General features: G+C 51.1%; 3 protein-coding genes across 6 annotated transcripts in view; 1 reads left to right on the top strand and 2 right to left on the bottom strand.

Annotated features, from left to right (window-relative positions):
* The window catches only part of BCL7C (BAF chromatin remodeling complex subunit BCL7C), a 38,991-nt gene extending 25,245 nt beyond the window's left edge, over positions 1-13,746 (bottom strand). Inside the window, exons 1-6 of one of the 2 annotated variants that reach the window (XM_070484578.1) lie at positions 13,322-13,727; positions 12,708-12,786; positions 12,276-12,384; positions 12,021-12,182; positions 10,463-10,548; positions 9,712-9,907 (exon numbers count right to left, since the gene is read on the bottom strand). In XM_070484578.1, the coding sequence (XP_070340679.1) occupies positions 9,782-9,907; positions 10,463-10,548; positions 12,021-12,182; positions 12,276-12,384; positions 12,708-12,786; positions 13,322-13,413 (654 nt within the window). In that variant the 5' untranslated portion in view covers positions 13,414-13,727 and the 3' untranslated portion in view covers positions 9,712-9,781. Of the gene's footprint in view, positions 1-9,711; positions 9,908-10,462; positions 10,549-12,020; positions 12,183-12,275; positions 12,385-12,707; positions 12,787-13,321 lie in introns of those variants that run through there. The other variant, XM_044746350.2, reaches the window with a different exon arrangement.
* Positions 13,747-16,058: 2,312 nt separating this feature from the next.
* On the top strand, positions 16,059-20,337 carry LOC106831839 (cardiotrophin-1-like). 3 transcript variants are annotated; one of them, XM_044746355.2, is made up of 3 exons: positions 16,059-16,174; positions 17,331-17,449; positions 19,876-20,337. In XM_044746355.2, exons 1-3 carry the CDS (start codon positions 16,150-16,152, stop codon positions 20,332-20,334), a joined length of 603 nt encoding a protein of 200 aa, XP_044602290.2. In that variant the 5' UTR covers positions 16,059-16,149; the 3' UTR covers positions 20,335-20,337. The 3 variants fall into 3 exon arrangements, 2 of the variants coding, with proteins under 2 accessions (XP_044602290.2, XP_070340678.1); XR_011494187.1 differs by having other exon boundaries at positions 16,084-16,315; positions 19,876-19,893; XM_070484577.1 differs by having other exon boundaries at positions 16,104-16,174; positions 17,334-17,449.
* Positions 20,338-21,800: 1,463 nt separating this feature from the next.
* On the bottom strand, positions 21,801-23,872 carry LOC106831902 (cardiotrophin-2; the record flags this gene model as incomplete). The annotated part of the gene is made up of 2 exons (XM_014842374.3): positions 21,801-22,259; positions 23,723-23,872. Coding segments are annotated over 2 exons (609 nt in total), but the record flags the coding sequence as incomplete, so codon positions are not given.
* Between the last annotated feature and the right edge of the window lie 202 nt (positions 23,873-24,074).

Raw genomic sequence — 24,074 nt, 5'->3', positions numbered from 1 at the left:
TTCTAAACTTGGTAGGCAGGTGGTCTTTGGAATTCGACCTTAGGTTAAGTCTATGTTCTGTCACTAGCTGTGACAGACAAGTTACCATACTTCACTTTTCAGCACCTGTGTCTTCTTCAGGAAAATGGTGCGCTTCCTCACAGGGCTTGTTAGGAGAGTGAAAAGAAACAATACAGTGGTTTTCAAACTATGTCCTGGAGAACCTCAAATCAGACAACTTAGTGTTTTCCAAACCTCATTCACACCCCATCTTCCCAAACTTTGTGTATGCCCTCTACTACTATTTACTTAATCTTGTCCTTTAAAAATACCAACTCACTTTTTTATAAACAAATTTATTCAAAAATGAAACTTTATATCACTACCATAAACCAAAAATACCTATCACTTACCCTAGAATGGTAAAAATAAATACAACAAAATCAAAACAATGCTATTCAATTCTAGCTGGGCCTGGTTACAGGCCAAAGCTCTGAACTCAAGGCCTGGACTTTGTTACAAAAGCAGATTATCTCAGTCACAAAAGGCCATATATGGCCTTATATGAAATTTCCAAAAAGTAGATTAGTGATAGCATAGAGCTGGGGGGGTGAGGAGGGGAAGAGATGGGAGTGACTGTTAATGGGTATGGTTTCTTTTGAGGGTGACGAAAATGTTCTAAAATTGACTGTGGTGATAGTTGCACAACTCTGTGAATAGACTAAGAACGATTGAATTGTATACTTTAAGTGGGTGAGTTGTAGGATATGTGAGTCATTACTCAATAAAGCTGCTACTTGGTGGTCTAGCAGTTAAGATTCAGTGCTCTCACCCTGAAGCCCGGGGTTCATTTCCTGGTCAGGGAACCACACTATCATCTGTCAGTTGTGGCTGCATGTTGCTGTGATGCTGAAAGCTATGCCACAGGAATTTCAAATACCAGCAGGGTCACCCATGGTAGACAGGTTTGTGTAGCTTCCAAACTAAGAAAGATTAGGAAGAAGGACCTGACCACCCACTTCCAAAATAACTGGCCAAGAAAACCCAACGAATAGCAGCACAGCCTTGTCTGATATACACTGGAAGGTGAGAGACTGGCAGGATAGCACAACAAGACCAGGCAGAGTTCCACTCTGCTGCACGCAGGGTACCTAGGAGTCAGAATCACTGGAGGGCACCAACAAAAGCTGTTAGCAAAGAGAGAGAGAAAGGTGTTAAATTTGACTCTTTCTCCTTGAGGTAAATGAAGGGATGCAAAGACACTTGAGCCAGGACCACTATTATTGAACTTAGGCAAGACTGTGAAATCCCACCCTCACAGCATCTCCCAGTGGTAAGCTTTTACCCCTCTGAGAAAGCATTCAGTCCTAAGCACTCAATGTTAGCTAAAATTCCCAAAAACAGATCTGCCAGTCAAGTGAGACAAATCCGGGTTTATATCCCTCCCTACTCAGCCACTGACCTGCACCACGACTCCGGAGAAAATCTCCCTGAGTGTCAGTTTTCATATTTGTAAAATGTGGATAATAGCATCTGCCTCAGGAGGTTGTAGTAAGGATGAGAGGAGATACGCAGGTACCAGCTCCTGACACACAGGAAGTTCTCAATAGTGGCTCCTATCAGAAATGTCCTTAGACGACGCCTGAAGCAGCAGCAGCGCTAGAAATCAAGCGATGGGGCTTTGAACTAGGCCTCTGCCCTGACTAAATAAGCTGGCGGGAAAGCAGCCCTTTGCTATTCCAAACAACTTTCTCTTTCTGAGTCTGTTTCCTTGGCTGTATGATGGTGATACAATGGATTCCAAAGTGCAAGTAATTCGAAGAAACCGACTGTTGTCGGCTAGCCCCGGCATCCTCACGCGCGTACTACAGCCGGGGGAGCGCAGGCCCAGAGGGGCTCAGACGCTGCCACGGTCACATCTGCTAGTCCGGAACTCGAGGGAGGGGGACACGTCTCAGGGTCCTGGCCTGGATGACGCCGGGCTGCTGCCGCAGCAATGGCAGCGCCTGAGCGAGGAAGCCGTTCACCCACGCGCGCGGCCGCCTACGGAGACACCCCGCGGCCCCCGCTCCGGAGCCCACCCTCCTGAAGCGGCGGCGTGCTCAGCCCCGCGCCGCGAGCGCCCGCGCCGGAAGTCCGCCCGCGGCCTCTCTGGGCCGCCAGCGCAGCGCTCGGTGCCCTTAACCCTGGCGACGCCGCGGCGCGCTCTCCGGGCGCTCCGCCTCCCGCGAGGCACGCCGCCTCGCTTTGTCTCCTCACCTTCACAAAAGGCTGTGAGCGGGCCAGGGCCTGTGCAGCCGGTTCCCCAGACGTAGCGAGTGGAGTCATACAGCGGCTGAACCAGAGCCCAGGCGCCCGTTTGGGGCCGTTTTCATTGATTGCAACTGGCTCGCTCTGCTCCCTCACAATATCGTAAAATATATACATTAAAACCTCAACTGGGGGTATTACAGATTACAACGGAGTTTTCCTTTCTTATCTTTGGCACTGCATTTCGTAAATTTCCTGGAGAGCCTGCAGTCCTACTGGTGATTCTAAAAATAAAAGGTGGGAAATATTACTCACTTTGCAAAAATTTGGCTTCTCAGGTTCATGCTCTGTCCTTAGTTCTCGCTGGTCCTGACATGGCTCAAAGATGTCATGAGGGATGACCCCAAAGATGAGGAAAAGATTATTGGCTCCATGTTTCAGATGAGGCACCTAAGGTCTAGATGGGGAAGTGACTTGCTCAAGATCACAGTTAGTACAAATCAGTTGAATCTGGAAAACCTCTCCATTCCTATCCCGCGTCCTGACCCTTCATTACACTACAGCTGCCACCCAGAGCTGACTGGGGGAACAGAGGAGGCGACGGCAGAAAAGCCACGGCCAACTGAAAAATCAACAGACGAATGTAAGGGAATGGAAAGTAAGTTATTGTGCTCTGCCCTCAGGTGTGCCCCGTGTGGGGCCCTGGGTCACCCGCCAGACACGGCCCTGCCTTCGCAGCCTTGCAGACACCCAGATTCTGCCTATTGCTGAGTATGCCTAATCGAAGTATGCATTCTGGAATGGGGGAAACAACCCCAAGATGGGTTTGGGGACCCACTGGGCCCCCTGTGAGATGAACCTGAGCTCAGTAAGGTTTTGGGTCTCCAGGAGAACAGAGGGTTGAATGCTATAATAGGAATGTAACCAGAAGAGGAGTAGATTTTGCCAGTGGAGAAGGGCCATGTGCTTGTTTTTGTTCTTTCATTCATCATTAATGAACATCTCCTATTTACCAGGCACGACACTAGGCCCTAGGAGGACAGAGAGTAACATGGCCTTATTCTAGCAGGGGAAGTGAGAGATCACGTGAAAGAGGAAGTACAGAGACCAACCAGAGACCTGACCTAGTTTGAAGGTCAGGGAACCTTCCTGAAGGAGGTGAGATCTAAGCCAAGGCCTGAAAGATAAGTAGCTATTGGCCAGGAAGAAAGAAGAAGAGAGGAAGGGAAGAGTTTCCCAGGCAGAGGGAGCAGCAAGTGCTAAGATGGGAACTGGCCTGGCCAGTGTCAGTGTGTTTGCAGCTCTGTGTGTTAGATGGTAGAGAGCTCAGGGGAGAGGGTAAGAAGGGTAGGCCTTGAGCAGGGCCTTGTCTGCCATGGTAACAAGCATGGTGGGAGAAGTGCGTGGTCAAAGGCAGGTGTGAAAGGACACCACGAGGCCCATGTGGCTGGAGGGCAGGAAGTGAGTTGAGCATACTGGAACAGTAAGTGAAGAGGCTGAGGAGGTGAGCAGAGAGGCCAGCACCTAGAAGGCCTTGAATGCCTGGTTACAGGGCTAGGACATTAGCCTGTAGGCCATGCAAATGAACATAAATGAGAAGAGTAAGACACTAAGGAGTGGTGGGAACTGTGGTGACTGGAGAGCACATGCTCTGTCTCCAGGGACAGCCAGGGCTTCACATCTCCTGGTAATTACCACACTTGGAGGCAGACTTAATGTCTCAGACCTTTGCTTTGTCAAAGGTAGCCAGGAGTCCAGATTTCTATATGAAATGACTTTTATTTATTTGTTTGTTTGTTTATTTATTTATTTATTTTTGAGGAAGATTAGCCCTGAGCTAACATCTGCTCCCAATCCTCCTCTTTTTTGCTAAGGAAGACTGGCCCTGAGCTAACATCCGTGCCCATCTTCCTCTACTTTATATGTGGGACACCTACCACAGCATGGCTTGACAAGGGATCGGAACCAGTGAACCCTGGGCCACGGAAGTGGAACATGCGAACTTAACTACTGTGCCACTGGGCTGGCCCTGAAATCACTTGATTTTACATGTTGGCAACATACTCAACACCATGTAAGCCAAGCAAATCATGTCCATAGGCCAGTGGTTCCCAAACTGCAGCATATTAGCATCACCTGTGGAGCTTTTAAAGATCCCAATGCCCAAGTCACATCCTATACCAATTAAAACATCTGGGGGTAGAAGCCAGGCATCAGAATTCCCCAGGTGGTTCCACTGTGCAGCAAAGTTTGAGAACCACTGCCATAAGCTGAATATATCCTTTGGGTTGCCAGGCAAAGCTATGGCGAGCCATGGGAAGTTTTAGAGCAGGAGAGGAGCAGACCCATTTAGGGTTTAAGGAAAATCAGTCCTTAAGAGGAAGGGAGTATACTCTGGGGCAGGAAAGGGCCTGGGGTCCTAGGGACAGTGGTGGGATCCTGCTAGGGTGACCAGGCATCCCAGTTTGCCCACAACTGAGAGGTTTCCTGGGAATAGAACTTAAAGTGCTAAAACCGGGAAAGTCCTAGGCAAACCAGGATGCTTGGTCACCCTAGACCCTGCCCCAAATATAGTTCTGTCTCCCCAAATTTCTGAGGGACTGATGCCATAGACTCTGAATTCTAGAAAGGTCCCTGGGATGCACTCATCCATGGCTCTGAACCCCAGGTTTGAGACAGGCTTATGCGGGGAGCTAGAAACAGGGAGAGGACTTGGACCCATCTGTTCTCCACCCGGCAGAACAATCCTAGTCAAAGCCAAGTCTATGGGATATAACCCAGCAATAGAAGGGAACAAACTACTTATCCAAGCAACAGTATGGATGATTCTCAAAAACGTTATACGGGGTGAAAGAAAACAGATGCGAAGGAGTACATACTGTATAATTCCATGCATATGAAGTTCTAGAACAGGTTAACCTAGTCAAAACCAAAATCAGAACAGTGGTTGCCTCTCGGGAGTTGGGGATGGGGAAGGGGCAAAAGGAAACTTCCTGGGGTGATAGTGTTGTATCTGATAAGGGCTTGCATTATGCAGATGTATGCATTGGTTGGAACTCACTGAATTATATGGTTAACACTGTACATTTTGCTATATGGCTATTTTGCCTCAAGGAAAAAGAAAAACAAACCTATAAATAAATACTGACCTCTAGTTAATGATGTGCACGCTAATGTGTTTAGAGGGAAGTGTACCATTGTCTGCAACTTATTTTGAAATGTATCAAGAAAATAAGATAGACTGATGGATGAACATATGATAAAGCAAATACAGTAAAATGTTATAGAATCGAGGTGGTGGGTATATGCATGTTACCTGTACAATTCTTCCAACTTAGCTGTATGTTTAAAACTTTCTATAATGAAATATTAGGGGAAAAAACCTAAGTCTGATCATGTCACTCCTCTGCTCAGACCCCTTCAATAGTTCTTTATCTCACCCAGAGTAAAAGCCAAAGTCCTAACAACGGCCTCCAAGCAGGATGGCCTTACATTCTGGCTATCCCAGTTTTCACCTGTTATCTGGGCATAATTATTAATATATCCTCTTTTATTCTCAAAAGTATACCAGTTTGAATGACAACTATGTGCCTGCCCTGACTATGAGGCCCTACCTGCCCTGATCTCACTTGCCACCCCTCTCTCCTTCCCTCCTTCTGCTCCAAACGTACTGATCTCCTTTCCAGGCACACTTCCCCTCAGGGCCTTTGCACTGGCTGTTCCCTTTGCCGGGAATGCTCTTCCTCCAGACATCTGCATGGCTCTCTCCCTCACCTCCTTCAAGCTTTTCTTCAACTGTCCCTCAGTAGGGCCTCCTCTGGTCTCCCTCTGTAAAAGTGCAGTCTGCTCTTTCCCCATGTCCCTTATTCTGTTTTTTCCAAAGTACTTATAACTTCCTACATGGTGTAATTTACTGAAGGTAAGCTCTGTGAGGGCATGGATTTTTTCTATTTTGTTTATGCTGTATCCCCAGGGCCTAGAATAGTGCCAGGAAATAGTAAGTGCACAATAAATACTTGTTGCTATGTACCAAGGATTTCCCCAGCTGTGGTGGAGCTCACAGTCTGGTGCCAAAGATGGAAGTGAGCATAGACCATCACACGGCAATACCTAGTGCTGCATGAAACGGCAGAGGAGGGGGCAGGGGCATGAGGGACGGAGAGAAGACCCACCAGGAAGCCAAGGTTTGAAAAACAAGAAGGCATCTGCCAGATGAAGAGGGGAGGAGAGGGGCACTCCCAGCAGAGCAACAGCATGAGCAAAACCCTGGAGGTGAGAAACAGCGGAGTGCATTTGGGGGCGATTATAAGCAGTTCTGATGGTAGCTGTGCAGGAGTGGGTGGAAGTGGCAGAGTGTGGGCTCCATAAGACAGGTAATGAGGATAACTGGAAGGTTCTGACCCAGAGTGGCATCATGGGCTCATCTGGGTTTCTGAGACCACCCAGCTGCTGGGTGGAGAATGGATTGAGGATGGGCAAGAGTGAAGCAAGGAGACCCACTGGGAGGCACCCACAAAATGGGTCGACAGAATGGTTATTTAGGACAGAGACGTCAAGGGATATGGTGGCTCATGGGGGCATTGACTCTGACTTCCAGGTGCTCCCACCTTGGACAACTCCTAGGGTTCGGGGGGCCATTTCTGGGCACAAGGGATGGTGGGAACGGGTTGGGAGGAGCATGAGGCTGAAGGTCTGTAGGGCTTCCCAGTGGAGATGTCTCAAAGGCATCTGGCTCTTTGAGTTGGAGGTAGGGGCAGAACTTGGAGCCAGAGACTTGGGAACCATTAATTGAAGGAGTAGGTGGGACCCGGCGAGGAGAATGTTCTGAAGAGAAGAGCTAGTTCAGGGCAAGAGGTATTTAAGTGATCAGGAAGAGGAGAGAGTGACAGAAGGGAAGAGAATGGGGGAGCACTGGAGGCCAGGGTCAGGGAGCCAGGGGTAAAAGAATTTCCAAAAGGAGAGTGTGGACATTGGGAGGGGACAGGGAGGGCATAGCAAGGTGATGATCGGGGGGTGTGGCTATGGAAGAGGTGGCTTTTAAACCAGGTCACAGAGTGGACCACAGAGAGAGTGGGGCTGGGCTAGGGGACAGATGCCTGGAGCCAGGAGGGGGACAGGAATGGGGAAGACTTGAACTTTAGCCTTTCAAGGTTGCTCAGAAATGGACTCCTCCTCCTCTATCTCACTGACAAAAGAATCTCTGGCCTCTATCCCTACACCCTAATATCCTGTAAAATAGGGTAATAGGAAAAACAGCTGCCATTTATTGAGCACTTACTCTGTGTCAAGCCAAAGACTCTCTCTCCACATATTGCCTGATTTAATCCTCACAATTGTCTCACCAGGCTGATGTTACTATTTTACAGATGAGCAAATAGAGGCACAGAGAGGTTTAGTCACTTGCTCAAGGTCACACAGGAAATGAATGGAGATGCTGAGATTTAAACCCAGAGCCTGGGGGCTGGCCCCGTGGCCGAGTGGTTAAGTTCACACGCTCCGCTTCGGCGGCCCAGGGTTTCACCAGTTCGGATCCTGGGCACTGACATGGCACCGCTCATCGAGCCATGCTGAGGTGGCTTCCCACATACCACAACTAGAAGGACACCCAACTAAAAATATACAACTATCTACCAGGGGACTTCGGGGAGAAAAAGGGAAAACATAAAATCTTTAAACCCAGAGCCTGAATTCTGGGCCTTAACAATGTTCTACTAACCCAGACAAGGCACTTTACATTTTACAGAGCACTCTCATGACTTCAAGGGGTGATTGAGGGGAATAATGAGATGACCCACACACCCAGAAAATGGCTGAGATTATTGCCACATGTGGTGAGGCTGAATAATGGTCCCCCAAAGATGTCCACGCCCTAATCCGCAGAACCTGTGAATATGTTACTTTACATGGCGCATGAGATTTTGCAGATGTGATTAAATTAAGGATCCCGAGATGGAAAGATTATCCCGGATTATCCAGGTGGGCCCAACCTAAGAGGAGGGCAGGATGGAAGCAGAAGAGAGTTTGGAAGATGCTGCCACTGCTGGATTTGAAGATGGAGGGAGGGGCTAGAGCCAAGGGATGCATGGGTGCAGAAGCTGGAAAAGGCAGTGAGACAGATTCCCCTGCAGCCTCTGGAAGGGACCAGCCTTGCTGGCATCTTGACTTTAGCCCAGTGAGACTAATTTTGGACTTGTGACCTCTAGAACGATAAGATAAAAAATTTGTGTTGTTTTAAACCACTAAATATATGATAATTTGTTACAGCAGCAACAGGAAATGAATACACCACATCACTGCACACCTGGCTCCCCGACCATCTCTGGCTCATCCACTGCTCCTGCAGCTGCTCTCAGGAAACATTCTTACATTTTTGAATGGTTCTTTAAAGTTCCAATTTGGTCCTCTCTCAACCTCAGTCTCTTCCTTTGTTAAAAATAAAAATAGGGCTAATACTCCTGACCCTGACTCTCTTACAGGCGCAGAGTGAAGATATATTATTTGAAGGTTCTCACAAACCACTGGGGCAGATCAGGCCTAGTTATTGTCCCCAGTGCTCAGATGAACAAACTAAGGCTCAGTGAGGAGAAAAGGCCTGCAGAGAGCCACACAGCTAATGAGATGCAGAGCCAGGACTTCTGACTTCATATCTGTCACACTGAGGTTCACGTCTCAGACCCCAGCTCACATGCCACCTCCTCAGAGAAGCCTTCCTAGGTAGCTTCAACCCATTCATTTATTCAATCATTCACCAAACAGTTACTATGACTGCTCTATGCCCAGTGTGGTGCTAGACAAGCCTGGGGCCCAAGGTCTGCCTTGAGGAGCCCACAGCCTAGTGGACAAGACAGACACACAAACCAGCCATCTCAGACAGCCCGATAAATGCTGAGACAAAGGGAAGGAAGCACAGGAGGTTGTGGGAGCCCAAAAGGGGAGAAACAGACTAAGCCTGGGGTCAGGGAAGGCTTCCTGGAGGAGGTAGTAATTGAGTTGAGGACAAGTAAGACTCAACCAGAAGTGTAGGCAGGGGTTCCAGTGGAGGAATGACTAAGCAGAGGCACCGAGGCCTGATGCTATAGCTTCCTGAGGGCAGGGAATGGTTTGGGTCATCCCAGGCCTCAAAGTCCCTCTAGGCCTCTGTGTTCCTTTTTATGAAATGGGAATCATGGGCCTAGCTGCCCAGAGCTTTAGTAATTGCTGGGCCCAGGGGAGGGCTGAGCAGGAAGAAGAGGGGTCCTGGGATTCCCAGAGGAGAAGGGCTAAAGGTCAGGAAGAGTCAAAGGTAAGGGGGACAGAGCAGGGTGGAGGGAGTGTGGGGAGGCAGGGTCCTGGCTCAAGCCCCTACTCCATGTCTGACTCATGGTGTGACTACAGGAAGGTCCTCTTAGAGCCTCAGTGACCCCATCTGAGAAATGGAGCATGAGACAAAACTGCCTCCAAAGACCCTCCCCAGCCCTGACGGGGAAATGACATGACACAAAATTACAAAAGGGTCTTTATTTGTAAAAAGTCAAAGGGACCCCTGGGGTGACAGGACAGGCAGGCCGGCTTCTCAGGGGTCAGGGGCATTTGGGCAGATGCGCTTGAGTGGGGGGGCGCCCTCCGAGTCCTCTGTATCACCCTGGGCTGCCTCGGGGACAGGTGGCACTGGCTCAAAGACGGGGTAAGCTTCGGGGGCCTGGAGAGGAAGGGAGGACAGGCATGAGCTTTACCCAAACCCAGGAGTGCAGCCTCCTAGCCTCTGCCTTCTCCAAAGCCTCCACTCCACTCCCCTCCCGGACCCAGGAGTCTAGCCCAGGGCCAGGGACCCAGGATGCGGATTACGTAGGGCACCGGAAACAACAACAACACTGTTTAGGAGAAAGAAGTTGATATTTGATATTTCTGGCAAATGTATCAAGGTAGTCCTTGTGGGAAAAGTCAGAAGTTTGTGGGGGACTTTCTTAAGCTAATTTTATAGTTTAGGATTGAAAAAAAAAACAAACTTGGAGGAGCATCATGTTCTTTTCAGGCTTTTAATGGTCTTAAATCAGCCCCGATCCAGCCCGCAGGTCTTTATTTCTAAAAGACCCTGTCCTTTTCAGTCCCAAGAACCCAGCCTCTAAGCCTTTAGCTGCGTCTGAGGTCTACATTTCCTGCCTGGACCTTAGAAGGGCAGCCCCCAAGCCTTTGGCTGCCCCAGAGCCCCCATTCCCTCCAAGACCCAGGAGTCCAGCCTTCTGGCCTCTCTCACCTCAGCCTCCAGCAATTCTGGCACAGGCTCCTCCTTGGTCAGCATTGGGGGTTCATCAGTACCGCCTGCAGTTATGCCCCCAGGATCTGGAACGTTAACAGACATTCCCTGAGCAGCCACTCTGTGTCATAGCACAGACCAAGAGGAAAACAAAACACCAATCACATAAGCCCATGGCTGCGGGAGCACCGAGGAGGGAGCTGGGAACCTGGCTGCAACCCAGGAAGAAGACACAGGAAGGACACTTAGGTGAGATCTTGACAGGTGAGTAGAATTTGATCAGGCAGACAGAGGGGAGGTAGACCACATTTTAGGCAGAGGGAGCAGTGGCTCAGCCAGCACAGATTCTGGGGTTGGACCACCTGGGTTCAAATCCTGACCTGACTTAATTTCTCTGGGCCTCAGTTTTCCCATCTATAAAATGGGGATAATTATAGTAATTACCATGAGACTGTTGTGAGGATTAAATGAGATAATACAGGTAAAGCCCTTAGTACTGTGTCTGGCACATAGTTAATGCTCAATAAATGCCAGTTATTGTTTTTATGTTAGTAAAGGTATACAAGTGTGAAGCACAGTCTACACACAGACCATAGGCCCAAGCCATTGCATTCCTGGAAGGGAACAATGAGGTCAGCAGGGGACAGTTCAGGAAGGGCCCAGAGTGCCAAGCTGAGTTGTCAAAGGCCACAGGGAGCCAGAGAAGGCTTTGAGTAAGAAAATGACTCTGTCAAACATGTGCTTTAGAAAAAGTTGCTCTGGCAGCTGTGTGGGGGTGACTGGAGGAGAGGAGACCCATGAGGAGGCTGGAGCCAGGAGCAGGTGAGAGAGATGACAGAGCCTGGGGAGGGAGAGGAAGGCACATTTGGGAGGTGGTACTGACCAGAGAGGGGTTTGACTATAAGGAAGAAAGAAGAGCTGAGGAGGACTCATGCCCAAGATGCTAGCTCACTGGCTGTATGAGCTTGCGCAACTTACTTAACTTCTCTGCTTTCAGTTTCTCATCTACCAATGGGGATCATAATGGGATTATAACCTTCATAGGGCTGTAGTGAGGATTAAATGAGATAAAACATGTAAAGTGCTTAGAAGGGGGCCTGGCACACAGTAAGAGCTCAATAAGTATTAGCTATTATTACCACTTATTAATCACTCTTAGGATTATCACTATTATTTATTCCTCAACAAATATTTATTGAGCACCTACTATGTGTCCCACATTGTTCTGAGGAGACAACAGTGAACAAGATCAACATGGGCCCAACATTCAGGAAGCTGACATGAGGTGGGAGTAAGGGAGAAAGACATTTAAGTAGTAAAAAGTTAAATTTACATGAAAATCTCAGACAGTGATAAATTATCTACAGACCCTAAGAAGCCAGGGTTAGGAGACAGACACTTGCTAGAGGTAGGGTGGTGACTTCCCAAAGGAGTCAGGGAAGGCCTTCCTGAGGAGGCCACACAGGAGGGGAAGCAGCTGTAGGGGTAAGCTGGTAGCTTCAACCTTGGAGAGGACAAGACTCAGAGGAGAGGGCTCCTGGGAGGCACCTGGTCCTACCTCTCTCCTGGCCCAGCCTTGGGGGCTGAGCATCCTCTGGGACCCCTTCTGGTGGTCCGGCAGGTGACACAGGGCGGCTAGGCTGGGGGGTGCCCCCAGGGCTGGGCTCAGTGCCCTTTTGCAGGGAGCCTTCCGAATGGAAACTCTGGTTACTGTTCTCATCTGTGGGAGCAAAAACAAAGATGGTTGGGCCTGAAGCCCCCAGTCCCCTCACTCAATCCTCACAGCCCCCCAAATTCCAGGATCCCTACATACCATTGAGATCGAGCAGGATGAGAGGGCCACCCCCTCGGGGACTGGCGCCCCTGCCCCGACGCTCCCGGCCTCGAGATCTCTCTGCCCCGCCACCTGCCCTCCGTCGCTCCTGGGGGTTAAAGGGTAACGGTCAGAGCTGGCTTTTTAGTTAGCACTTGCAAAGCCCCCAATGTACAATTAAGGAAAGTGAGGCAGAGAGAAGCAAAAGGCCCTGCCTGAGGTGACAGATGTTGTGCACACTGGGTTAAGTCTTGAACTTGGGGGTCTGGAGCAGGAAAAAGGGAGAAGAGGCAGAGTTGCTAATAATTGTTAACATCTGTCAGGGCTGCTGCATTTGAGGCCTGAGTGGGGACTGGAGGTAGAGGCCAGGGTGGGGAGGAGCTTGCCTGAGGTTGTACAGATGCAGGGCCCGGTGTGGGGAAGCTTGCTCACCTCCTCCTGGGGGTCCACCACTGGCACCCACTTGAAGATACGAAGGGAAGTGTCACCCACAGTCACCCAGCGCTTCTCCCTGTGGGAGGATGAGGGGATCGGGTCAGAGAGGCCTGAGAGAGAGCCCTCCCCCAGCTGGACACATCTGGGGATACCAGCAGAGGTGTGGGTAGTGCAGGAGGAAAGGGGCATAGTTAGAGGGAGAAAGATAGCCCTGCAGACCACAGGGCATACATGGGGGTGCCTTTAGAGAGAGGGTATGGCTTGGGGCCATGGCTCTGCAGACCCCTGGGGTATACATGGGTAGCGCTGCTATGGGTCGGGCTGGGGACAATAGCAATGAAGATCCCGGGCATACTTTCGGGAGGAGTGTCAAAGCTTTAGGGGGCGGGGCATATATGGGGGCTCCTGCTCCGGGAGGGCACGGGTAGGGAACACGCCTTGTACACCCCAGGGTGTAGCCAGGAAAAAGGGGACAGAGCCCCGTAGATCCAGGACGCAGCTGGGGGGTACACCTAACAACTGGGGGCCACAGCTGGCGAAAGGAGGGTAGACGCATTTAGGGGAGGAGTGGCCCCGCCGTGCCCCGTCCCTGGCCCCGAGGCAGCGCTCACCATCTCCGGACCTTCTCGATGGTCGCCATCACCTTCTTGATGTCATCCTTGGCCCGGCTCCGGGTCTCGGCCCGCACGGTCCGGCCGGCCATGCTGGCGGAGCTGGGGCCGAGGCCGAGCCCGCGGCTAGGCCGCCTCCCGTCCGGCGGGCTCAGGCTCGGCGCCAGGCCGGGGCTCCGCTCTCTGGGCCTGCCGTCCCTCCGGGAATTGGCCGCGCCCTCCTTCGCTCCCCAAAGCCTCCGCGAGTCTCCGCCCCGCTTCCTGCCGCCGCGCCCCGCCCCGGCCCGGCCCCGGAGCTGCCCGGCGGCACCGGCGGCTGGAGCCCAACACTGGAAGCCGGCCGGCCCCGCCTCGACCGGGCCCGCCCCCTCGGGGCGCCCGGACTCGCAGTGACCCCCGCCCGCCGCCGAGAGGGAGGTTGGGGGCAGCTCGGCGACTGGACGCGCGCAGCAGGGCTGAGGCGGTGCGTTCAGACCACGTGGACGCCGGGGGGCGGGGGAGGGGGTGTTGCGAGGTGTCTGTGTCCCGGTGTGGGTCTGCTGCGCGTGAGCGTCCCTGAAAGGCTGTGTGTATGTGTGTGTGTGTGTGTGTGTGTGTGTGTGTGTCCACCCCCGCCAGGCTGTCTGATTCTACGCTGCTGAGCGTCCCTGAAAGGCTGTGTGTATGTGTGTGTGTGTGTGTCCACCCTCGCCAGGGTGTCTGGTTCTAGCTGCCCGGCTATTCCTTCATCCATTCATTCAACAATCTATTAACTGAGTGACGATTACATACCAGACTCTGCAAATATGAATGGGTCTCCACCTACCAGAATGACTAAAATGAGAATGACGAACCATACCAAGAGCAGAGGAAGAAGCAGAGCGCCTGGACTTCTCCTGTTTCTGGGGGAGTATAAATTGGCAGAGACACTTTGGAAAACTGGCCGTTTTCTAGTGGAGACGAACATACACCGACCCTATGATCCAGCAATTCCACTCCCAGGTCGTCAACACCCAACAGAAACAGAAACGTGTAGGTATTGAGCACCAAGAGTACTGGAATGTTCATAGCACTATTCATAATAGCCTCAAACTGGAAACAACCCATTAACAGGAGAGTGGAAATGAACTATAGCTTGTTCACACTATGGACACAGCAAGAGAATGATGCCCTGCTACACCCAACCACAGGGACATGTCTCGTGAAAGAAGTCAGATCCAACAGTAAGCACTGTATGATTCCGTTTATATGAAGTTCAAAATCAGATAAAACTAATTTACGGCATGAGAAGTCAGGATAGTGGTCATCCTGTTCTATTTCTTAATCTGGTGCTGAGGCCCTGGGCATATTTACTCTGTGAAAATTTATCTAGCTGTACACTTAGGATGTGTGCACTTTTCCCTATGCATATTATCCTTTAATTAAAAGTTTACTTAGAATGAGTGTATCTTGATTGGTTTTGAGGCTGTGTTTGCCAGCAGATATGACATGTCTAAATTTGTGTTGCTGTGTGTGCATATGTTTCAAGGATGTGGCTATTGTGTCTGTGTGTTTTGGTGTGACTATGTCCAGAGGGGTTCAGGTATAGTAAGGTGGTTATGACAGCATTTCTGGAGCCAAACTGCCAGAGTAGAATCCCAGTTCAGCTTGTCCAGTAACCTTGGACAAGTCGCTTATCTCTATTTCCCCAACTATAACATGGGAGTGAGTTAATATGTATACAGCTCTTAGAACAGTGCCTTTCACATTGTAAATAACCAACAAATAGTCACTGTTAATAAGTGTGTGACTGTAGCCCCTACCAACAGTCTGGCTTCAGTGGCACGTGCTGTGCCCTCTGCCAGTTAATCTCTTCCTTCCTTTATTCTGGTAGTGGCCTGCTCATGGCAATATCCTCACAGACACACAGGCCTCCTTCCCAGTCCCTTCACTCACAAACCCCATTACCTACTGTTGCCTATGGTCTCCCACATCAGACTGTGAGCGCCTCAGGGGGCCAGAGACCAAGTATGGATCATCTCTGGGTCCCAGAGCCCAGGACAGAGTGGGTGCTTGGGAACCATTTGTGGGCATAAGTGTGTACAGACCTTTTGGCGTTTGTCTGCACCAGGTTAGTGGGGTTGATGTGCAGGTGTGACCCCCTGTACCTGTCTCTGAAGCTTGTTCCTGTGTGAGAATGAAAGTCTGTATGCATTAACCCTTCAGTAGGAGCAGGTGTGTCAGAGGGGTTCTCTTACTGGGCCTGGTAAGGTGAGGTGAGGTGGTGTATCTGTCTTCCTCCTAGATGGGACAATGAGAAGGAGGGCAGAAAGAATCTGAAATGGGCCAGGAGGTGGATATCTGGGCAGGTGTGGCCCAAGCCTGAGGGCCCCCATCGTGGCCTCTCTCACACCCCGCTCTTCCTGCTCCCCCAGCCAAGAGGAATGGCCAGCACACTCCTGTCTTGCCCGCTCCTATCCCCTCAGTTTTCTCCCAAAAGCAGCCCGGGCGCCAATCCTTGCCCCAGGTCGGAGCCTGAGCCTCCTCCTCCTGGCGGGACGCAGGGCTGCCTCCCATGTCCCGGCACCCGCAACCTGGAGGTCCCGACTCCACCAGTAGACAACCTGCCGCCCCCCTCAGGTCTCTTTCCGGACTAGGCCGCGCAGGCAGGGAGATGAGCTCAGGGCCAAGGAATCCCGCCTGGGTCTCGGGGGAAGGGGGGGGGAAGAGGGGGGGACAGGGGGGAGGGGGATTGTTTGGGGTCTGGCCCCTGATTGGCTGCGCCCGGGCCACGCCCCTACCCCTTTCCCCCTTCTCCCCGCGTCGGAGGAGGGGGGCGTAAAGGCAACCGGGATCAGCCAGGTGCCAGCATGAGCCGGAGGGAGGGAAGTCTGGGTAAGGGGCTGAAGGGCCAGATGCCAAGTGCCCGAGTGCAGCAGGGGTCATAAGGGCCGGAAGCTGGGGTCTGGATCCCCGCCACCCCCGAGTCCGGGAAGGGAGCAACCTGAGTTGGGGAGAGCAGGGCCCAGGTGTCAGGTAACGAGCGGGTGAGCTGTGGAAGGGGCAAGCGCCAGAGTTTAGAGGGGGGACTTTGGCTCAGGAGTTAGATCTCCGGTTCGAGTGCACCCTGGGGGAGGATTGGGGTCGTGGCTGGGGCAGGACGCCTGGATCCTCTCCGAGTATTGGGAAAGAATCGGAGCTAGGGACCGTGAGGGAGGGGTAGAGTTACGGGAGGAAGTCTTTGGGCCACAGGAGCGAGTGGGTGACAACAGGAAACGAAAGTCGAGGCTGTTAAGGATAGGGACCGGCGGTGGGAAACTCATGTCGGGGGCGGGGAGGGAGTTGCTCGACCAGGACTACATTCCCCAGCATGCCCTGGGCGCGCGCGCTGGGCTTCTTGGGAAATGTAGTCCTCCCCGGACGCCACCTTCTAGCTTGTGCTAGGGAAGGCCAGTCGCTGATTCGTTGACGCTGCGCAGTGCCCAGCCCGGCGCCTTGCACAGAAGAGCCATCAGGGAGGGAATGGGACTTCAGTCTTCCAACCTGTAAAATGGGGTTAAAGGCGTATTCCTATTTGAAGTTCTATGCTTCAATGATATTGAACTCCACCAATAATCACTGAGCTTCAGAGATAGGTGAGACCTACCCTTCAAGGGCTGCCAGGCCGAGGCAGATTCACACAGATAAAACAGCCTTTAAAAGAACAACCTTGGAAGCATGAGCAAATGGCCTTGAGTAGAAAGAAGAAGTTAATTGAAGGGAAGGGTGAATCTGGAGTCTGCGCCGAGGAGGCAGTATTTGGATTTGGCTTTAATAGGATTTCAACAGCGGTTTGGGGACAGGAAATATTTTTCAAGTAGAACAACCGTTTGGCAAATGTCTAGTTCCTCATTTTCCCTCATGTAGAATGGTACAGAGCCTCCCTGGCTAAAAGTTGGAGTATTCCAAGCAGAGCTTCTGGGTTTGGGAAGGAGGAGCCAGGCTGGAAAAAGTGGTCAAGGAAAAACTGGTCAGGGAGGGCTGCCCTCATTCCTCCCCCTTTTCCCACCAGAAGACCCCCAGACTGACTCCTCAATCTCATCCCTTCCCCACTTGGAGGCCAAGATCCATCAGACACACAGCCTTGCCCGCCTCCTCACCAAATATGCTGAGCAGCTGCTCCAGGAATATGTGAGTATGGATGGGGGTAGGGGTGCCAGGGGCCTGGGCAATGGGGAAGTACAGATTACAGGGGTTCTTGACCACCCATTTTCTCAGTCCCGTTTCCCAGCTGCTGAAATTGGGGCTCTGGAGAGGGATCGGTAACTTGCCCTTAGCCCCATAGCAAATTGGAGGAGGACCCTCTCTGTGCCCCAAATGCCCCTCCATTCTCCTCAGCTTGGAGGCTCCCTCCTTGGTACCTTAAGACAGACGGAACCTGAGAGAGTGAAGAGAACTCTGGACTGGAAACCAGGAAACCTAGGTTCTAGGTTCTATGTGATCTTGTTACCTCACCTCCATGGGCCTTGGTCTCCCCATCTGTAAAAGGAAGCAGTTGAACAAGATGACCTGTGAACTCTTCTACCTGTGATGTGCAGACAGGGCAAGAAGGGGTTTCGATCTGAGGCAAAAATTCTATCCTAAGAGGGGACTTTTACAGATGAGGGGGATCTGTCAACATCTTTAGTTGGGCAGAGGACCCTGCCCAAGGAAAGAAGGTATTTCCCCAGATTATTCTGGTGTGGTGGAGGGAGGGTATAGTTTTGAATTAGACAGACTGTGGGCCTACCAATTTGCTGTGACCTTGGTCAGTAATGATAGCATTAGAAATAATAATGTAACAATTATGACACGGATAGTATGATAATAGAGAGAATTAGCTTTGTAGTCCTACCAATTTTGGTTCAAATTCCAGCTCTGCCCCTTCCTAGATGGATGACCTGAGGCAAGTCATGCTATCTCTTCAGCCCCAATATCCTCATTTACAAAATCTTCATCATCATTACATCCATTTTGGGGAAGATTAGGAATATGGTAGTCCTCCCTTATCTGTGGTTTCACTTTCCGTGGTTTTGGTCAACCACAGTCCAAAAATATTAAATGGAAAATTCCAGAAATAAAAACACTTCATAAATTTTAAATCATGCACCACTCTGAGTAGTGTGGTGAAATCTTGTGCCCTCCTGCTCTGTCCAGCCCAGGACGTGAACATCCCTTTATCCATCCATCTTTGTGAATACACTATACACTACCCACCCCTCAGTCACTTAGTAGCCGTCTCAGTTATCAGATTGACTGTTGAGGCATCGCAGTGCTTGTGTTCAAGTAACCCTTGTTTTACTTAATAATAGCCCCAAAGCACAAGAGTGGTGATGCTGGCCGTTTGGATATGACCAGGAGAAGCTGTAAAGCATTTCCTTTAAGTGAAAAGGTGAAAGTTATAGACTTAATAAGGAAAGAAAAAAAATCGTGTGCTGAGGCTGCTAAGATATTGTAACTTTTATTACAGTACATTGTTTTTATATTATTAGTTATTGTTGTTAGTCTCTTACTGTACCTAATTTATTAATTGAACTTTATCATAGGTATGCATGTATAGGAAAAAACATGGTATATATAGAGCTGGGTACTATCCATGGTTGCAGGCATCCACTGAAGGTCTTGGAATTATCACCACTCCCCTCCATAAGGGGGGACTACTGTAGTGTGTTTAAAGCAGCAAGCACAATGCCTGAACCAGAGGCAAAATTTTAACAAAGGATAAATGGTATTGTTATGGCATTTTTACAATTTACAAATCACCTTTATCTTTCATTGATTCATTCATATGACGGTTATTCATTGAGTCTCTGCTGTGTGCCAGACAGGTGCAGAGGTGAGGGAGAATGAGGGCAGGGAGTGCAACAGACTCAGTCCTTGCCCTATCTTACGTGAGTCTCAGGGTATCCCTGGTAGGAAGACGGGACAGAGAGCTGTTCCCCCGTTTTACAGATGAGAAGACTGAGGCTCAGAGAAGGGAAATGGTTTTGCACAAAACTGCAGAGCTAGTAAATGGTGAAGACAGATTTGCACCCAGATCTGTAAGATAGCATTAATAAAAGAGCTAACATTTATTGTGCCCTTCCAATGGGCCAGGACCTGCCTTAAGCATTTTAACGAGCTCATAACTACCTTATGACGTTGATACTGCTTTTATCTCCATTTTATTTTTATTTATTTATTTTGTGTGTGAGAGGAAGATTGGCTGAGCTAACGTCTGTGCCAGTCTTCCTCTTCTTTGTATGTGGGACACCGCCACAGCGTGGCTGAGGGTGGAGTAGGTCTACACCGGGATCCGAACCTGTGAACCCCGCGCGCCAAAGCACCAAAGCGCCGCGCGTGGAACTTGAACCACTCGGCCACGGGGCCGGTCCCCCTCCGTTTTAGAGATGAGGAGACAAAGGCACTGGTGTAAAGGCCACGTTTGTTGTTGTTTTGTATTATCTCAAACACAGCAGCTCTGTTGGGAGGAACGATGGGAAACTGAGGCCCCAGGAGAGGGGTGGAGGGCTCAGTTCGCAGTGGCGAGTTTGCCCGTAGCGCCTCCGCGAACCCCATTGACTGCCGTGTCTCCGCAGGTGCAGCACCAGGGAGACCCCTTCGGGCTGCCCGGCTTCTCGCCCCCGCGGCTGCCGGTGGCCGGCCTGAGCGCCCCGGCCCCGGGCCACGCGGGCCTGCCCGCGCCCGAGCGCCTGCGGCTGGACGCGGCGGCGCTGGCCGCCCTGCCGCCGCTGCTCGATGTGGTGCGCCGCCGCCAGGCTGAGCTGAACCCGCGCGCGCCGCGCCTGCTGCGGCGCCTGGAGGACGCGGCGCGCCAGGCCCGGGCCCTGGGCGCCGCCGTGGAGGCCGTGCTGGCTGCGCTGGGTGCCGAGACCCGCGGGCCCCGGCCCGAGCCCGCCGCCGCCGCCGCCGCCGCCGCCGCCGCCGGCGTCTTCCTGGCCAAAGTGCTGGGGCTCCGCGTGTGCGGCCTCTACCGCGACTGGGTGAGCCGCACCGAGGCCGACCTGGGCCAGCTGGTGCCCGGGTGCCCGGCCTGAGCTCGGGTCGCGGGGCTGCAGCTCGCCGTCACCTCTCTCCGGCCATCTCTGTCGGCGTCTGTATGTTCTCCTGTTCTCCGACTGTCTCCATCTCCCTGTCTCTCGTCTCTATTTGTTTTGGATGTTCTCGGCCTTTTCTCTCTGCGGACTTTCTTATCTCTGTATGTGACTTCTCATGTCCATCATTTTCTTGCTTTCTCCCTCTCTTTTCCATCACTTGGGCCTGCCCCCGTCTCTCTTGGTCTCCCCGTTCACTCATCCCTGGGGGCCTCTTTGTTTTCCTTTTTCCCCATCTCTTGTCTCCTCTTGGCCCGCACATGTCACACACGTGTGAGCATGTGTACATCTCAGCTTCATCTCAAGGAGGGGACACTTTGCCACTCCTTTTCTCTGTCCTTTCCCGGCCAGGGATGTGCCTGCTGGCCCTGTGGTGGGAGGGCTACTCCAGACAAATTTCAGCCACCTTCCTCCAAGGTCACTTCACCTGCTGCCCTCCCCCTCCCCCATCCCATCCCTTAGGGCCCTGATCCCCTCCCCCTTTGATGTCCTATGCCTGCACCTCCCCTCTCCCAAGCCAGGTCTGAGGAGAGAAAAAAATCAACACCTTAAAAGAGTTTTATTTCTGAGAATAAATTAATTTTTTGTAAATAAAATGTTTAAAAATAAAAAGAACACTAAAGTTACCAGTATATATAGTTGTTGAAAATGGGGAGACACCTTTGAGGAGAATAGGATCCTTAGGGTACACCTGGCCCCCCAGACCAGGGGGAAAGTGTAAATAGGAGATTCATGAGAGCCCCAGGCCAAGGATGCCATCTGTCAGCCCAGAACAGGAAGTAGATGCATCCCAAGCAGGAAACAGATGTGACGTGAGTTCTTAGTTTTTCAAGAATAGGACTTCCCTTGATCAGGAAGTGATACTCCTTAAGATAGGAAGTTGGAACAGTGGCCGCAGTCAGAGGGGTAGACGAGGGAAGGAAATGAATCCTGGCCAAGAAGGGAGGCCTGTCTCCTCGGAAAGCCCATATCTGCATTCAGGAAGTGAGGTAGACAGAGACAAGACGGCAGCCCCTCAACCTCCCCAAAATTTCAGCAAGGGGAAGGTCTCAGGGAGAGCCCAGGAAGAAGACCCACTGTCCTCTCCCTGTACCGGGGGAAGTGAAGCCTCTTCAAAGAGGCACTTCTTCCCACCCAGAAAGTTAGCAGTGAGTACCACTGGAGTGGTAATCCATGAAGTGATGTCCACAGAGTCTCCCACCCAGATCTGGAAGGGATACCATGTGACCTAGGCAGGAAGGCCCAGGCAATAGGGACCTGAGGCCTGATTCCCAGCAAATATTCCCAAATACATGGCACACGAGCCCTGGCTGCTAGATGAGATGTGTCTCCTTTCTAGTCGAGAAGCAGAAAAGAGTCCATTGTCAAAGGGGCAGTGTTGAAGCCTCTGACAGAAAGTCCCACCTCCTCTATCCAGGATATTTGGCCTTGAGCAGAGCCAAGTCTCTCACAGCTCGGTCTGTCCAGTGGCCATATTCCCGGGTCACTACATAGCCTCGACATTTCCTCTCAAAGGCTGAGGCCCCAAAGGCGACAAGCCCGAGAGTATCCTCTTCTGGGGGGATGGGCAGGCCCAGGGCAGTCATGATGGCAACCATGTTTCCCAGCAGGCCTTGGGCCCTGAGTCTTGCAGCCCCAAGCTGAGCCAGCAGGATAGGGCTGGCAGGGTTCAGGTCACTCTGGTCGTCCCCCACTAGCTGGAGGTGCTGGGACAAGGCCTGGAAGGCCCCCTGGGCCCGGCCCAGCCGCTCTGCATCATCCAGGGCATGCCAGGTCTTGAAGGAGACGGCGGCAGGAGGCAGGCTGCTGAGCTGGAGCTCAGGGGCTGAGAAGCCAGGGTCACTAAAGGGGCTGCCTTGGTACTGGAGCTGCATGAGGGACAGAGACAGACAGGAGTGAGGGGACTAAAGGGGTGCCCTGGGGCTCCCGCTGAGCGCACATCTGCCTTCTATGAGACTGGCATCTTCCCAGGGAGAGTTGCCATTCATTACCCCTCAGGGAGTTGGTGGGATGTCCTAGCACAGAGCCTGGGCTCTATCAGGTTCCAGTTTAGCTTCCTCCATGTACAAATTTGTACATGTGCAACTTTGAATCACAGCTTCAATTCCCATGTGGCAGTATTATTGTGAAGACGGTAAGAAGTAATATATATAAAGGACTTAGCACAGCACCTGATGTACAATATGGGCACGATAAGCCACCATTAGTTACTAATAGATTGATATATTAGTATCATGAATGTTATGCTTATATTAATTATTTATTATAATGTTTTCAATCTAAATATATTATTGACAATGTAGTTCCAACCCTATATATTTCTTTTTTATTTACTGCATTTAGTTTATATTTGTTAATTTCATTATAATCGTTAGTAAGTAATAGTTAACATTATTAAATTTAGTTGAGTGCCTTCTCCATTAAAGTTCTCACCTCCATGAACCTACATCCCCCTTTCACAGGAAGAGAAACTGAGGCTCAGTGTGCCCAAACCTACCCAGGGAACAGTGATGGGACTAGAAACTAGTTTTAGTAATTTCTCATAGGTCTGGAATATAGTACAGTGGAAGAGCCACAAACTCCAGGGCCTCCAGAGGCCAGGCAGACCATGCATCTTGGGGAAGAAGGCAGGACTAGGATGAAGGGTGGGCAGGCAGGCAGGAGTTTGGTCAACAGGGTTCCTGTGTCTGTTTTAAACAAGATTCAAAATTTGAATGAGCACTGCATGACCCAAACAGAAAACATCTGTGGGTCAGACCCAGCCAACAGGCTGCCAGCTTGAACTTCTAGACGGTTGGGGGGTGAGGATTGGCATTGAATGCCCCAGACCTGGTTTAAGATCCTGGCACTGCCAGTTATTAGCTGTGTGACCTCGGGCAAATTATTCACTCTCTTTAAGACTCAGTTTCCTTATCTGTAAAATAGATTATAATTCCATCTCTCAGAACTGTTTGAGGAGTCAGTAAGGTAATGGGAATAGAGTGCCCAGCATGGCATAAAGCTCAGATAAGCACACAGCAATAATCACTTGACCCTGTAACGCCCTTCCCTCTATGTGCTTCCTTTGAGTCTTGTAACAGTCCTGAGAGTTCATAAAAGGCAGGATCACCATCCCATTTAGCAGATGAGGAAGCTGAGATTGAAAGAAGGAATGAGTTGCCCAAGGTCACCTGCCTTCAGTGACAGCATTCGTGTAGATATGTCTCTAGTCCTGGTACCTTCAGACCCATGGAGGAGACTTCTGGGGTTGCTCTGCTTCCCCTACCCAGGTCTGGGCCAAGAGGCAGTGTCCCTCTCCCCTCATCCCCTGCTCATGTCTAGTGTCACTCACGTAAGTCTGCAGCAGTGTTGATGTATTCTTCTGCATGTAAAGGGCCAGGCTGTAGGCTTGACTGATGGGCTCAGCTGGGGAGATGGGGTCCCCAGGACTGAGGGGTGGCAGCAGCATGGTCAGTAGGCAGAGAGGAGCTGGTAGAAGAAATCAGAGCTCAGCAATAAGTCCCCAACCCCGCCTGCTGATTCGTTCATTCTCCGTAACAACTCCTCAGATGGGTACAGTCTTTGTGTATCCAAGTGAGGGCAGAATCTCCCTGTAAGGAGATTATTTCCATCCCAGAACATTCCCCTGAACTCCAGAGCCATGTATTCAACTTCCTGCTTGACATTTTCCCTTATATATTAAC

The sequence above is a fragment of the Equus asinus genome, chromosome 14 (assembly GCF_041296235.1).
Source record: "Equus asinus isolate D_3611 breed Donkey chromosome 14, EquAss-T2T_v2, whole genome shotgun sequence".
In the NCBI taxonomy this organism is placed as follows: domain Eukaryota; kingdom Metazoa; phylum Chordata; class Mammalia; order Perissodactyla; family Equidae; genus Equus; species Equus asinus.
This window is presented reverse-complemented; position numbering and strand designations above follow the sequence as displayed.